The sequence below is a fragment of the Pleurodeles waltl genome, chromosome 8 (assembly GCF_031143425.1).
Source record: "Pleurodeles waltl isolate 20211129_DDA chromosome 8, aPleWal1.hap1.20221129, whole genome shotgun sequence".
Classification (NCBI taxonomy): domain Eukaryota; kingdom Metazoa; phylum Chordata; class Amphibia; order Caudata; family Salamandridae; genus Pleurodeles; species Pleurodeles waltl.
The window spans coordinates 528,043,239-528,058,316 of record NC_090447.1 but is presented as its reverse complement, the minus strand read 5'-3'; the positions used below and the strand labels follow the sequence as shown (position 1 = coordinate 528,058,316).

General features: G+C 43.7%; 1 protein-coding gene across 2 annotated transcripts in view; it reads right to left on the bottom strand.

Annotated features, from left to right (window-relative positions):
- The window catches only part of TPP2 (tripeptidyl peptidase 2), a 635,278-nt gene that overhangs the window by 336,963 nt on the left and 283,237 nt on the right, over positions 1-15,078 (bottom strand). For both annotated transcript variants that reach the window (XM_069204557.1, XM_069204556.1), the window contains exon 16: positions 13,335-13,441. In XM_069204557.1, coding sequence (XP_069060658.1) covers positions 13,335-13,441 — 107 coding nt within the window. The remainder of the gene's footprint in view (positions 1-13,334; positions 13,442-15,078) is intronic.

The following is a 15,078-nucleotide window of genomic DNA, read 5'->3' as shown; positions in this document are numbered from 1 at the left end:
CCTTCTAAAGCAGTAGAAACAACATACATAACCTCATAATGGCAAAATATATTGACTTTAGTAGCTTATCCAAAACCATTTATTAAGAACCACATGCCAGCCAAACAGGCGACTGCACAGGAATCTCCTTCAGATATTTAAGCACTAGTGGGAATAGTTTCCATTTGCAAGAAGGAGAGCCTCTATGGGGAGAAGGATGGGCCGCATGTGAATCCATGAAAGATACCAATACGAGAGTTATAGGAAAGTAACACGTTTTGTTCTCCAGTACTGGATTTTTAATAGATTCACATGCTTGAATCAGAGAAGATAGTTATATAAATAACTAATATCATGCTAAATCATCACAATAGCAGATGGGGGGTATACATTTACATATATATCCTCCTGGTCGGCTCACCTTATTGGAAGAGAAGGCGTAGTACTGCTTGTCCTGCAGCTGCATCACTGCATTTTGATGAATCCAGGCAATAACGGTGTGTGAGTGTATGCTTGTTTTTCAAGTCGCTGCCCAGCATTTGCTTTCAATAGGCACTCCAGCAAACAGAACTGTAAAGTAGCGATCGCCCTAGTAGAGTGTGCCTTAATCTGTCCAGTCAAAGGCCTACTAGTCGTAGAATAGTAGATTTGAATACCCATGCTTGCCTTGGAAACCAGCCCATCTTTATTATGGTTTCCATATACAATTAGCAGTTGATCTGTAGTTCTTAACTGTTTTGTGCAATGCAAATAAAACTTTAGGCATCTCCTTACATCTAATTTGTGCAATGTATTTTCAGCAGCTTTCTGGGATTCAGGAAGATGTGTTAAGCACAATAGGTTAGTTCAGATGAAAATCCTTAAGAACTTTTGGACTAACCCTCGGATTGGTTCTTAAAATCACGGCATCAACCTTAAACTGTAAGAAAGGCTCCTTGATATTTAACGGTTGTATCTCACCCACTCTTCTGGATGATGTTAAACCTAGCAGTAACACTAATTTCCATGTTAGATACTTGCTTTCTGCTTTATGTATAAGTTCAAAGAGTCTTTTATGAACTGTGCCAGTACCGTGCTAAGTTGACAGGTTGGAAGAGGAGATTTTATTGGAGGTAAGACTCTGAACAAACCTTTAAGGAACTGTGTAATTATTCTGTTAGATCATAATGAAGGAGATTCAGGTGTACGTCTGTATCTTGAAATTGCCGCTAAGTGTACTTTTAATTGGATAATTAACTAGGCCTGATTTAGCCAGAGGTAGTAGGTATGGCAAGATTTGCTCCGGAGGTGCTATGATAGTGTGAATTTTTTACCTTTGGCGCCATAAGCAGAAACGCTTCCATTTTAATCGGTATGTTTTGTCCACACTTGCTCTCACAACTATATCTCTGCAGTCTTGTGGAATATTTATATCTGCAAATTCATGGTAGTCAGGAGCCAAGCTGATGACTGCAGGGAAGACTGGTCCGGTTGAACCACCTGGCTGCGGCTCATTGATAGTAAATACGTCTGAGGTTCCAGCTGAATGTGATTCTCCTCCGACAGTAGGAGAAGTTCAGAGAACCAGTGCTGTCTGGGCCACCATGGTGCAATTACAATCATTCAATGCAGCTCCCTCTTCATCTTTCTGGGAAGTCTAGGTATGAGAGTGATTGGGAGGAGAGTGTATGCAAAGATCCCTGACCATCTTATCGAAAACGTATTCCCCCATTACCCTTGTTGGGGAGTCCCAGCTCGCATAAAACCAGCATTTCCGGCTCTCTTGAGACACAAAGATCTAGTGCCGGCTTGCGCTATTGCTGGAAGATTTTCTTGAGAACGGATTGATTTATTTCCCATTCGTGGCAGCTTTGTCAGGCTCAAGGTATCTGGCAAACTGTTAAACAAACGAAAGTGGGGTGCAAAAATAGGGAAAAGAATGGCGCTCAGGGTACTGCTAGGCCAATTAAAGTGTTAGGGGAAGTCAACACAAGGGAAAACACCCATCCCTCACGGGTTTAGAATAAACCCAACATTAAATTGCACAAGGTGAGACCCCCTTACCAAACAATTTTTAACTTCACAAATTGTGTACGTCAACGAATCAAGTGAGTACAGTTCAAATCAAGTGAGTCTAGATCCAAGTGAGTGGGTTCAAGGAATTGCAAACAAAAAGTCAAATGTTCTTCCAAAGTCCATAAAGAAAGTTTGGAGATTTAATAGGTCGCAATATAATTTTTTAAAATTTATTTACACCAACATCCATGAGGATAAATTCCGAGCCAACACGTGTTTCGTCATGGGGAGTTCTTCTAATCCCCTGCGACTTCTTCAGGGCTCTAAATTGTACATAAATGAATCGTATTAGAAACCAAAATGCTCAAACTCTGAGACGCACAAAATATAAACTGGAGAAAGGTCCCATTCAAAACCGAGAGCAAGAAAGAAACTATAGAAATGAGAGGAAAGTAAATGGAAACAAATGATAAACCAAAATTAATCAAAATTAATTTAATCCCCAATCACCAAGTATAAAGATAACAAATGTAAAGAGAAAAAAGAGGTGCTACCGGTCACCCTACATAATACATGTCACCTACATCTGGCAAACTGTTATTCGAACCTGGGAGATGGTCTGCTATTAATGTTATTTGGTGTGATAATGCCCATTTCCATAGAATCGAGATCATGTTCCTCCCTGCTTGGACACTTAGTGCATGCTAGTCAAGTTGTCCATGCGTAGCAGCACTAAAGATCCTTTTATTCTCTGCAAGAAAGCTTGGAAGGCAAATGAGATTGCAGTGAGCTCTAGGACATTTATGTGCATCCTTGATGGAGTCAGGGTACATTTCCCGCTGCTCTGAAAGGCCTATAAATGAGTCTCAACCTTCCAGAGAAGAGTCTGTCGTAATGACATATTTGGGAATCTGGGATAAAAACGTTCAACCCCATGATAAGATTGTCGGCATCCGTCCACCAAGGAAGAGCTTTTGTCTTAGTTGGTGTGATCTTGATGACATAGTCTAATGAGTCTTCTGTCTGAATCCATTCTTCGTCTACTCCTTCTTGGAAAGGTCTTATTCTCATGAGGGCACAAGGCACTGGTAAGATAGCCGATTACATCATTCCTAGAAGTGATTTAAGAAGGCAAACAGAAATGGATCTTTGAGAGGTTGTGTGCTAAACATATGAGGATTTTCTCTCTTTCTTCTGACAAGAATGTCTGGTCTTTGAGAGTATCCAGAACTGCTCCCAGAAATAGTATCTGTAGGACGCTGGTGTGTTATATAGTGGACCAAATGAAGTACACTGTGCAAAGAGTCCAGGCAAACCCAAGAGGTATCACAGGCAAGAATAATACCCCAAATGCTCTTTTGGGGTAGTGTGTTCAAGCAGTTAGTCAGAGGGTAGTGCTAAGCATGTAAGACTCACTCATATATTAAGTGAGACATACACTCAAATTAATCAATACCAATTTCTAAAAGTAACTTGTACTTTGATACCAAGATCACCGGAATCAGGTAAGTTCTTTTCGAGTTAAGACTTTTCACAGTTTTTACGTTGGCAGTGCAATTTGTGGGTGTAGTAATGTTTTCCTATGGGGGAAAACATATACTGCATTCAGACACTTCAAAATGACTTACAGGGCTTTTCTCCAGGGCTTAAGGTGAGTATGGAGCATGGTCCTTGAGCAAACCAACAAGTCACCTTGGGAGGCTCTGAGGCGTATGGGTGCACAGGTGTTTTACAGCGCTGGGTGTCCCATTCACTTCAATGAGAAACAGTCAGGTTGGGAAGTTGCTGAAAAGTGGGACTGGAAGGTCAGGCCAGGGGTTTGATCCTTGAGGTCCTCAGGCACGTAGGACACTATCAGCCCACTTCCCCTCAGCTGTGGGGCTTGGGTGCAGTGGTGTCTTCTGGCGTCGGGTCCAGTGCTGGAGTTACTCACGGTTGCAGGGTGGCCTGCAGAAACAGTCTGCAGGTGTGGACTGGGGGTTCAGTTTGATCAAGCCAACAAATGGGCTCAGGTCTCACGAGGTTAGGAAACGTGGGGGCACCCTTGGATCGCTTCTCCTAGGTCCAGATCAGACAGGTGCAGAGGTGTTCGGAGGCATCGGGTCTGTCTCCTGGACATTCACAGTTGAAGGGAGGTCTACAGAAACAGGTTGCAGACAATAGAGAAGTCCACAGTGGGTGCACTCAAGGTGGACTGTGTCTGGAGGGCCTGGGTACACCACTGACAACGTTGGCCTACTTCAGCTCAGGCTAGGCGGTTCAGGTGCAATGATGTCTGGTTCTGGAAGCCCCATTTCTACAGTTCTTTCTTGGGTTGCATGCAGGAAAGCAGCTCTTCTGCTCCAAGGGAGTTATTTTTGGCGATCTGCGAAGCACTGACAGCTCTCCAGTTTCTTGAAGGCTGCAGCAACAGAACAGGTCTTTTGCTCCTTGAGGGTCAGGTACAGAAGACAGGCTAGCAGGATTGGCACCAAGTCAGTTATTCTTCTTGGTTCTCAGGTTCTGCAGGCTTCTTGTTTACTCAATCTTTTGTGTCCAGTGAAAACCTAAAGTCCTGGTGTAAGGAAATGCCTCCTTGGCATGGTTACCCCCTGACTTTTTGCCTTTGCTGATGCTATGTTTTGAATTGAAAGTGTGCTGAGGCCTGCTAACCAGGCCCCAGCACCAGTGTTCTTTCTCTAACCTGTACTTTTGATTCCACAATTGGCACACCCTGGCATCCAGATAAGTCCCTTGTAAGTGGTACCCCTGGTACCAAGGGCCCTGATGCCAAGGAAGGTCTCTAAGGGGTGCAGCATGTCTTATGCCACCCTGGAGACCCCTCACTCAGCACAGACACACTGCTTGCCAGCTTGTGTGTGCTGGTGAGAACAAAACGAGTAAGTCGACATGGCACTCCCCTCAGGGTGCCATGCCAGCCTCTCACTGCCTATACAGGTATAGGTCACCCCTCGAGTAGGCCTCACAGCCCTAAGGCAGGGTGCACTATACCATAGGTGAGGGCACCAGTGCATGAGCACTGTGCCCCTACAGTGTCTAAGCAATACCTTAGACATTGTAAGTGCAGGGTAGCCATAAGAGTATATGGTCTGGGAGTCTGTTTTACACGAACTCCACAGCACCATAATGGCTACACTGAAAACTGGGAAGTTTGGTATCAAACTTCTCAGCACAATAAATGCACACTGATGCCAGTGTACATTTTATTGTAAAATACACCCCAGAGGGCACCTTAGAGGTGCCCCCTGAAACCTTAACCGACTATCTGTGTAGGCTGACTGGTTCCAGCAGCCTGCCACAACCGAGACATGTTGCTGGCCCCATGGGGAGAGTGCCTTTGTCACTCTGAGGCCAGTAACAAAGCCTGCACTGGGTGGAGATGCTAACACCTCCCCCAGGCAGGAGCTGTCACACCTGGCGGTGAGCCTCAAAGGCTCACCCCTTTGTGCCAGCACCGCAGGACACTCCAGCTAGTGGAGTTGCCCGCCCCCTCCGGCCACGGCCCCCACTTTTGGCGGCAAGGCCGGAGAAAATAATGAGAATAACAAGGAGGAGTCACTGGCCAGTCAGGACAGCCCCTAAGGTGTCCTGAGCTGAAGTGACTCTAACTTTTAGAAATCCTCCATCTTGCAGATGGAGGATTCCCCAATAGGATTTGGGATGTGAGCCCCCTCCCCTTGGGAGGAGGCACAAAGAGGGTGTACCCACCCTCAGGGCTAGTAGCCATTGGCTACTAACCCCCCAGACCTAAACACGCCCTTAAAATTAGTATTTAAGGGCTCCCCTGAACCTAAGAATTTAGATTCCTGAAACTACAAGAAGAAGAAGACTGCCGAGCTGAAAAATCCCTGCAGAGGAAGAACAGAAGACCCCAACTGCTTTGGTCCCAGACTTACCGGCCTGTCTCCTGCCTTCCAAAGAAACCTGCTCCAGCGACGCTTTCCAAGGGACCAGCGACCTCTGAATCCTCTGAGGACTGCCCTGCTTCAAGAAAGACAAGAAACTCCCGAGGACAGCGGCACTGCTCCAAAAGAACTGCAAACTTTGTTTCAAGGAGCAGATTTAAAGACCCCTGCAACTCCCCGCAAGAAGCGTGAGACTTGCAACACTGCACCCGGCGACCCCGACTCGACTGGTGGAGAAACAACACCTCAGGGAGGACCCTCCGGCGACTCTGAGTCCGTGAGAAACCAAAGTTGTCCCCCCTGAGCCCCCACAGCGACGCCTGCAGAGGGAATCCCGAGGCTCCCCCTGACCGCGACTGCCTGAACTCCATTTCCCGACAGCTGGAAAAGACCCTGCACCCGCAGCCCCCAGGACCTAAAGGAACGGAACTCCTGTGCAGGAGTGACCCCCAGGAGGCCCTCTCCCTTGTCCAGGTGGTGGCTACCCCGAGGAGCCCCCCCCTTGCCTGCCTGCAACGCTGAAGAGATCCCTTGGTCTCTCATTGATTTACATTGAAAACCCGACGCTTTTTTCTACACTGCACCCGGCCGCCCCAGTGCCACTGAGGGTGTACTTTTTGTGTGAACTTGTGTCCCCCCCGGTGCCCTACAAAACCCCCCTGGTCTGCCCTCCGAAGACGCGGGTACTTACCTGCTGGCAGACCGGAACCGGGGCTCCCCCCTCTCTCCATTGAAGCCTATGTGTTTTGGGCACCTCTTTGACCTCTGCACCTGACCGGCCCCGAGCTGCTGGTGTGGTAACTTTGGGGTCTCTCGGAACCCCCAACGGTGGGCTACCTTGGACCCACACCTGAGACTTGTAAGTGATTTACTTACCTGACAAAACTAACAAAAACTTACCTCCCCCAGGAACTGTGAAAATTGCACTAAGTGTCCACTTTTAAAACAGCTTATTGTGTTTTATGTAAAAAGTATACATGCTAATGTAATGATTCAAAGTTCCTAAAGTACTTAACTGCAATACTTTTCAAATGAGATATTACATGTAGAATTTGAACCTGTGGTTCTTAAAATAAACTAAGAAAAGATATTTTTCTATAACAAAACCTATTGGCTGGATTTGTCTCCGAGTGTGTGTTCCTCATTTATTGCCTGTGTGTATGTACAACAAATGCTTAACACTACTCCTTTGATAAGCCTACTGCTCGACCACACTACCACAAAATAGAGCATTAGTATTATCTCTTTTTGCCACTATCTTACCTCTAAGGGGAACCCTTGGACTCTGTGCATGCTATTCCTTACTTTGAAATAGCACATACAGAGCCAACTTCCTACACCTGGTATCAGGGGTCCCCTAAATACTTAACTTAGGGGGCATTAAGGGGAGTGAAGGGCAGTAGCCAACGGGCAACATACCCCTGGAGTCACTACACCCCCTAGATTACCACTTTCTGTGGAGAGTGAGCATCACCCTGTCCATAGTTCCTGAACACCACCACACAAGATGGCAGAATTTCCCAGGCTATGTCCACTGCAGGCTTGTCACCCTAGGGGTGTGTCCAGCCTGGAAATGTAACACTCCTCCTGCATAGTTAATTTTCCTATCTGCCCAAGTGGCAAATGGTCCCTGGGGCATGAGGGTCGGTATCCTCCTCGGAGGACAGCCCGTTCTGCACACCAAAGGCTCCGGCCTTGGAAATCCGATTTGTCGTTCATCCTGGTGGGAAGGGTATGTTAACACCCCTGCCAGAGCAGACTGTTTCTGACTTCCAGAGAGCAAAGGCTCCCACCCTTGGCGCTCAGACTCTCGTCTGTTGGTGGCAGGCTTTCTGAAACTAGTCAGTGAGCCCACCAGCAGCTAGTAAGTTTTCAGTGGGAACCACTAAGGTGCCATCTGGGTGCATGTAATAATAAATCCATCACTGGAATCAGTGAGAGTTTATGAATATGAGATGTTTGATACCAAACATCCTTAGTTTCAGAGAAGCCATCATGTAGCTGGGGAAATCATATTGACCAGTGTCCAGCATGTGAATTGAAAATGGCTTCACTGAACACTTACTATGTCTAAGAATCGACAAAGACATAGCAGGGGCATATCTCCTCTTGCAGATATGCTTATACATGTAATATAATGCACTCTGCCTTAGGGATGCAAGGCCTGCTGTAGAGGTAACTTGCAAATATTAAATGCAGTGTTTAAGGGTCATGGCACACAGCCTGTGTGCCATGTGTTTTCAATTTTGCGAGCACCTTATCATGCAGCCTGCAATGGCAGTCTGCATAAGGTTGGTCTTGGGTCCCTTAGAGTAGCACAAGTTGTGCTGCAGCTGTTAAAGACCCTCTTTAATGTCTTTGCCCTAGGTACCAGGGGTACCACTTACTGGGGACTTGCATAAGTGGTAAAGGGGCCTGGCCACTTGAGGGATCTTGCTTTGGGGAAGGAACACTGACACTGGGAACCTGGTTAGCAGGAACCCAGTAAACTTCAGTCAAAATTGCATCAAAAACCATGCAGAAGGGGGGCTTGGGAGTGGCGGTGTAACTGCAACCAGAGCCCATCTTCCTTCAGTATCCTCGTGGATGGACAGGAGGATTGACTTAATTGAGTAATAAGCTAAAAGTTTGAAACATTTGCAGACAGGCCTTTGTAGCCTTCGACACTTGGTGGAACAATGGCGCTTTTGTGAGCCAATCGTCCAGGCACAGAAAAATCCTGGAGACCTCTTTGTCCTTTGTTTGTCTGTGATGTCGGGCTTATGTTTTATCAAGTGGATAAGGATCCTGACAGCATCCTCCGCATGGCGTCCTCCTGCTACTAGGACCAGACACTTCGTGAAGATGCAAGAGACTGGTGTGAGACCAAAAGGGAGGAACTGGTTACCCTGAATCTGTGAAATTTGCGATGCTTTGGGTGAATAAGAGTATGAAAATAAGCATCCTGTAGACCTAAGTTTGTCATGTAATCTCTGTGATTGAGGAGATGCAGGCTGTCTTGGAGGGTTATCATATGAAAGTATTGCTTTTTCAGATACTTGTTCAATCTCCTGAGGTCCAAAATGGGCCACCATTCCCCGGATTTCTTCTTTATGAAGAAAAAAACAAGAGTAGCAGCCTATTCCTTTTAAAGAATGTGTGACTTTCTCTATGGCACCTTAGCATAGCATAGCATAGCATTGAGAGCACTTCCTTCTGAAGTAGATGGAGATGAGATGGGTGCACTCGTTTTGGCGAGGTGACAGGCAGAATCTGGCTGAACTCCAAAGTACTGCCATGTGTAATGAGATCCAACACCCATTTGTCCGAGGTTATTTTCTGCCACTGATCGGACAATTTTGAAATTTTTGCTTCGACTGGATGGCGTACTGCATGTGATGTAGCCAGAACCGCCATGTTGTCATTGTTTTCTGCCAGTGTCTCTTGGCTGAGACGTCTGCTTTTTTCATGGTTGTTTGGAGTAGACAGCTGCTGGCGGTGTTCTATACTTTTGTTGCTGATACTGTGGTTTATAGGTGTGCTGAAAGGGCTGATAACACCAATACCTCTGGTAACCTCCTCTGTATGAGTAAACGCCTCTTCCACGTGCCCATCAACAAGGCACTTTCCTAATTTGTAAGGTCTCCCAGGACCTTGCGGTACCCGTTTCCGCTTTTATTTCTTGCAAGGAGTCGTCTACATGCTTGCAGAACAGAGTCTCTCCGTCGTATGGCATGTCTAATATCTTGCTCTGTACTTAAGGTTTGAATAATGTGGCCTTCAGCCATCCTTGGTGCTAAAAACTGCTAATCCTCCAAGCTGTCTAAATTCTATCGAAGCTTGATCCATAGCACAAACAATCATTTCAAATGAGGCTCTCTCTCCCTCCTGCAAGATCTTCTTTTCTTTGGCTCTTTTATCCTCCGGTAGAAAATGTATATATGCAACAATGTCTGACCACCTCTGCCGGTCAGAACTGCCTAGTAATGCAAACAAGTTGACCACTCGGACCATCGCTGACGTGGTTGAGAACCTCTTCCCTATATTATTGAGGCATCTGCCTTCTTTGTCAAGCGGGATAGATATTGGTGTTGCAAGAATCTTGGACTGACGCTGGGCCACTGGTAAAACAACAGTCTGGTTTGGGGTGTCCCACCAAACATGCCAGCAAGTCCTCAGGAGCTTTGTGGTTTTCATCTATTCATTGTAAAACAGATGATACGGAGGCAGGAATTTTCATTATTTTTATTCCTGCATCCCAGATATAATCAAACATAGGGATTACTCTAACGGACCTTCTAGCAGGTTCTTTAAAACTGTTATAAAAAATAAAATCAGATTGATTGATTGTTAGGGGAAGCTGAAATCGTTTGGCAGCTCTCTCCATTATGGTATGGAAACCCCCAATATCATCCGGTGGGTAATCTGCCAGTTGTGGGTGAAGTGGTGAAGGCGTCTGAATGAGGTAGCCATCCTGTTCATTGGGAACAGACTGATTATCTAGGAGGTCTCCCTCCTCTTCCTCTTTATCCAAGCAAGAGAGATCATCTACAGGAAGCATGGCAATATTACAAACTGGGGAACATTCTGGGAGTCACAGGCAGCATTGGATCAGATGATCTTGGTGTTTGAGTTTGTGAATGCATTGGAAACGCTGATTTCGTAGGCTCAGGGAAGAGCTTGTAATAATCCTGTAACATGCCATGAAGGTCAAGCACTAGAGCAACAGGAACAGGAACCATGCCCTCTTGAGTTGGAGGTGGAGCGAACTGTTGGAAATGCTCCACATGTTGTATAGATTTTTTTATGTACTTCCATAGACATGTTGCCTGTAATCACCTTCATCATCGTCTTGGTACTTAGCGTTACATTCTGAGGGACTGTGAGCAGTACCAAATGGGTCATTATCATCTGAGTCCTCCACATCCAACTGGTGATTTGGTAGAAAGGGAGACATCTTGCAAAGTGAGGTGTGTTCTGGGCACAGCAAGTCTTGCCTTGGTTTGGTTTGTCTTTTGTGGATGGTACTATCGATGATGTCGTCAGGTCAGGTGTCAATAGCAACAATGATGGTTTGTTTGTCGATGGTCGCATCGTCGACGCTGGAGTTTTCATCAATGTTCTGTAGTCATCGATGGTCTTGTCGAGAAAGCCTTCTTCATCAATATTGTCGCTGACAGTATCTGCATGGTGATCATCGACAGGGTCGTCGTCATCTACGTGACTGTCAACATAGTTGTCGCAGTCCTGGTTGTCGTCACTGCACTTGGTGACATTTTTGATGGCAATGATGTCATCAACAAGACCTTTGTCACAAGTCTGGATTTCATACTCACTGGCTCTGTGGAAGACTTTCCAGGATGTAAAGCCAGACCCGAAGAGGGAGTGGTAGGCTATAATCCTGTAGCTTCTGAGGAGATAATCTCTTCTTTTTCTGTGTGAGAGAAAAGTCTCTTAAAGACTCATTCAGAGTCTTTTTCACTGCCTTTCTATGCACCTCTGGTGATCCCTGGGGCGACCTCTCCCTCTTATTTTGAGCTTTCAAGTGAGGAAATTGAATCCACACGGTCCTTTTCCTCGGAAATGGTAGACTTTGTGATTTTAACTTTTGTAACCATAATAAAAGCCTCCCCTCTGTATTGTCGAGAGTTTTGGATGAAAAAGTACAGCAAATTTTACAATCCTTTACCTAGTGGGCAGAATGAAGGCAGTAGATAAACTCTTTGTGAGGATCTTCAGAGTATAACCTCTCCTTTCCACAGGTCCCACACGGTTTGAAAAGTCGAGATGTTTATGAAATATTTATGTCAGGCTCTGAAAGATGAAGCAGCAAAGGTGACATTGGATGACCAAAATCAGGGTAGAAGTTTAAGAACTGAGCACAAGTCAGGGAGACTGCTTTTCACACGACGTGCAGTGGAAAATCTGTGGGGGATGCCTCTGCAGGGAGTGTTCTAGAGGGGGCGATCATCTAATTGGAGTTAGGTTCTTAATAAATGATGTGGATAAGCTATGTATGCTGTTTCTATTGCTTTAGAAGATACTGTTGGACTCCCACCTAGATGAGGATGACTCGAGCATGTGAATCTATGAAAGCTCCAATGTTGGAGAAGTTTAGTTGTTTTTGATGAGTCTCCTAATGCCTGCATGTAATATTAAATAGAACTGGAAACCACATCATATTTATCCATTTGCAAATTGTCATTCCTGTATTTGTTTACTTTAAGTAATAGTCATGGCTCAGCTCTAGAACACATTTAAAAGTACTTTTTATTTATATTTATTCTTTGTAGTATGCACAGATAAAGGGTAAAAGTATTTACCAGCTTTAGGTGATTTTGCTTATTTTTGTACAGCCTGGAACAACAAAATACCTGCCTGATGTTCATCTGATCTATGCAGCATGTACTTACCTGTATTATGGAGCAATCAGGTGCATTTGGTGTGGGGGTGCAAGACATTTTATTTGTATCAATATCTTAACTTTCCATTTTAAGTGTTTTAAAGCAGTTTCAAGATATTTTAGGGCTTCTCATTGATCAAAAGGGTGTCATTTTGAATATCTCTCTCTTTCCATGCACTTCATTGATTGGTTTTACTCGCAAGAAAATGCCACATTAAGGGTCATACATTTGGCAGTTGAGTGTCACTCATAGGTACACTGAAACCATTGCAATGTCACACATAAGCAATCTGAAAACATGGCAGCTATTAAGTACACCACAATCAATATATTGAGATATTAGTTTGGCAAACATTTGATGTGGGACAAATTAAGTTTATGGGTGTCCAATTCTCAAACAATAGCAATGTTAGTCAAATTACTGTTGCTAACACCTTGTCATGCTAAGCTGGTAAACCGTTTCAAAATGTCACCCTCATGGTAAGTTAGATAGTTTCAGTGATCTCTCCCAACTCTTTATAATGAGCTGAGAACTGCACAAACTGTTGAGAACAAAACCACTCTTAAAGTCCAGCGTGCCCTACTGACAGGCAATGACTGTGAGCAAGTTTAAATGATTTTGACACCCTATTGTGATGGAAGTAAAGTATATTTTGTGCGGGAGGAAAGGCAAAGGGCAATTAAGCCGAATAACTACTCTGTAACACGCTCCTTCTGTCCATGTAAAAGGCTTCCTAATACGAATAGAAGCTTTTTTGCCAAGAGCAATACAATTGCAGGCAATAATGGGAGTACCAGAAGTGTGTTAAATATGAAACTTTCATCATATTCTGAATACAAAAATCTCAAACCTTTGAACAAATTAGTCTAATGTTTTTAGTTTTGTGTTGCTAAATAATGAACAAAGGCAACCAAGTATTTATAACTTCTGAAGTCATTAATGTAAAGAAATATGTATCCACACATTTTAAGAGGCATAAACTGTAAACAGAAAAGAAACTATTCTAAACAGAAAAGGAACACGTGAAATAACGTACAGCTAAAATGAAAATATAAGTAAACTGTGCACAAACCAGCCCATGTGGCTCCCAGAGGAACTTCAATGAAATGTCTTTGGATCTGTCCTGGCTTAAAATGTACACCAGTATATGCAACATCATAGCCTGTTGATTCATTTAATCTGAAAGTCATTTTGTAAAAAAAGAAAAAGAGAAACAATGTGACTGAAATATTAAACTTACTGACGTATCTTTGAAAATACAGCCTGTAGAGTATTACTCTATGGATTTCAGGAAATATGTAACTCTTGTAAATAACCAAGAAAGCATTTTGTTAACTGCATGATAAAACTACATAAATCCAGGTTATAGTCATTTCCACAACAAGGACTTGCATTTCCGTGCACTTACATTAACATCAGTGCACAATATTTGAGGCCATTGTCACTCATTAGCAGGCAAATATAAACAATTGCTGCATAAACACAACTGCTGTGTAACCTAATGGTGAGAATTACCATGTTGTAAGCTCAATAATTAATTAAATGTGGTCTCGGGCCAACCTTAAAATATGTCAGATCACTTCTATGCTATCACTTCTACTGACCAACTAGGTGTTTTTCTCAAAATTCCTATAGCCACATGGTTTTTGCCAGAGAAGCATCATATTGAAAGTTGTCAAATGAATTTATGAACTACAGTCTTGTCTACAGTTTTGGCAAGGGCCTTGAGTGGTAAATACAGATAAATTAGCAAAGAGTTCTATATTCTACGAGTAACTCACCAAAATTATGGTAAAAAGGATTTAATTGGTATTCATCTATAGTCAGACTCTACCAAATGAAGTGCCAAAGCGCTTCACATGTAAAAACCTATACATTTCTCAATGAACAGGTACTAAGGGTAACTTAACTCACAAGAAGCACTATGAGTAATTTACTTACTTTTAACATCAGCTCTCAAAGGTATTTCAATGACACTCCTGAACAATTAATAGTAAGGCCCATGTATGGAATTCCAGAACACTTGGAAAATGTAAACACATCATTTTTCAAATAAAGCTAAAAAAAAACAATGCCAATGCAAGGCAATACTTGTTTTACATTGTTTCAGCGTTTAAAACAGACACACAAAAAATTATTATAAAGCCAATTATAAATATAAAATGAAGTCTAAAAGAATTATGATAGCCTTGATGCTTAAAAAAATCATTTCTCAGTTCACCCTTTATCACGAAAAAGGCTACCCGGAGGAATGGTGTTAGTGCATCCAAAGGAACAAGCAGGCAGCTTGGGTGGTGCAGTGAATAGTATATGCAACAAGTGTAGACTCTTTTGGAGGCGTGTTGCTGACCACTAGAAACATGTCTAGCTGCTGCAGGAGCTCTGTGAAAACCACCAGGTCATGAACAAAGGTTTTCCTGAAAGCAAGGGGCCTTAGGAACATAGTGGACTGACAGAAGTTAACATATACTCTCAAGTCTACTAACCCAGGGTATGAAATTTGACTAGTTGCAAAGTAACCTACAATATTTTGCTTGGGGTGATTAGTGCAGCTGAAATAAACCAGATTAAAATTGGGACCAAAAGCTATGTTGTATCCAAATAAAGGGATTAATGCCCACTTTATGTATAGCTAGTATGGTAAAAGGGTGAACAGGTATTAAAGGATTGGGTAAAATGCTTAACTACAGGCAGAGGGAAGTGATTTTCAGTTGAAGGCAGCTTCGATATAACTCTGGCATAATAGTAGGATGAAATTACTTACTTACCTGCAATTCCAGTTCTCTAGCCTTGGGGCTTTCATAGATTCACATGCT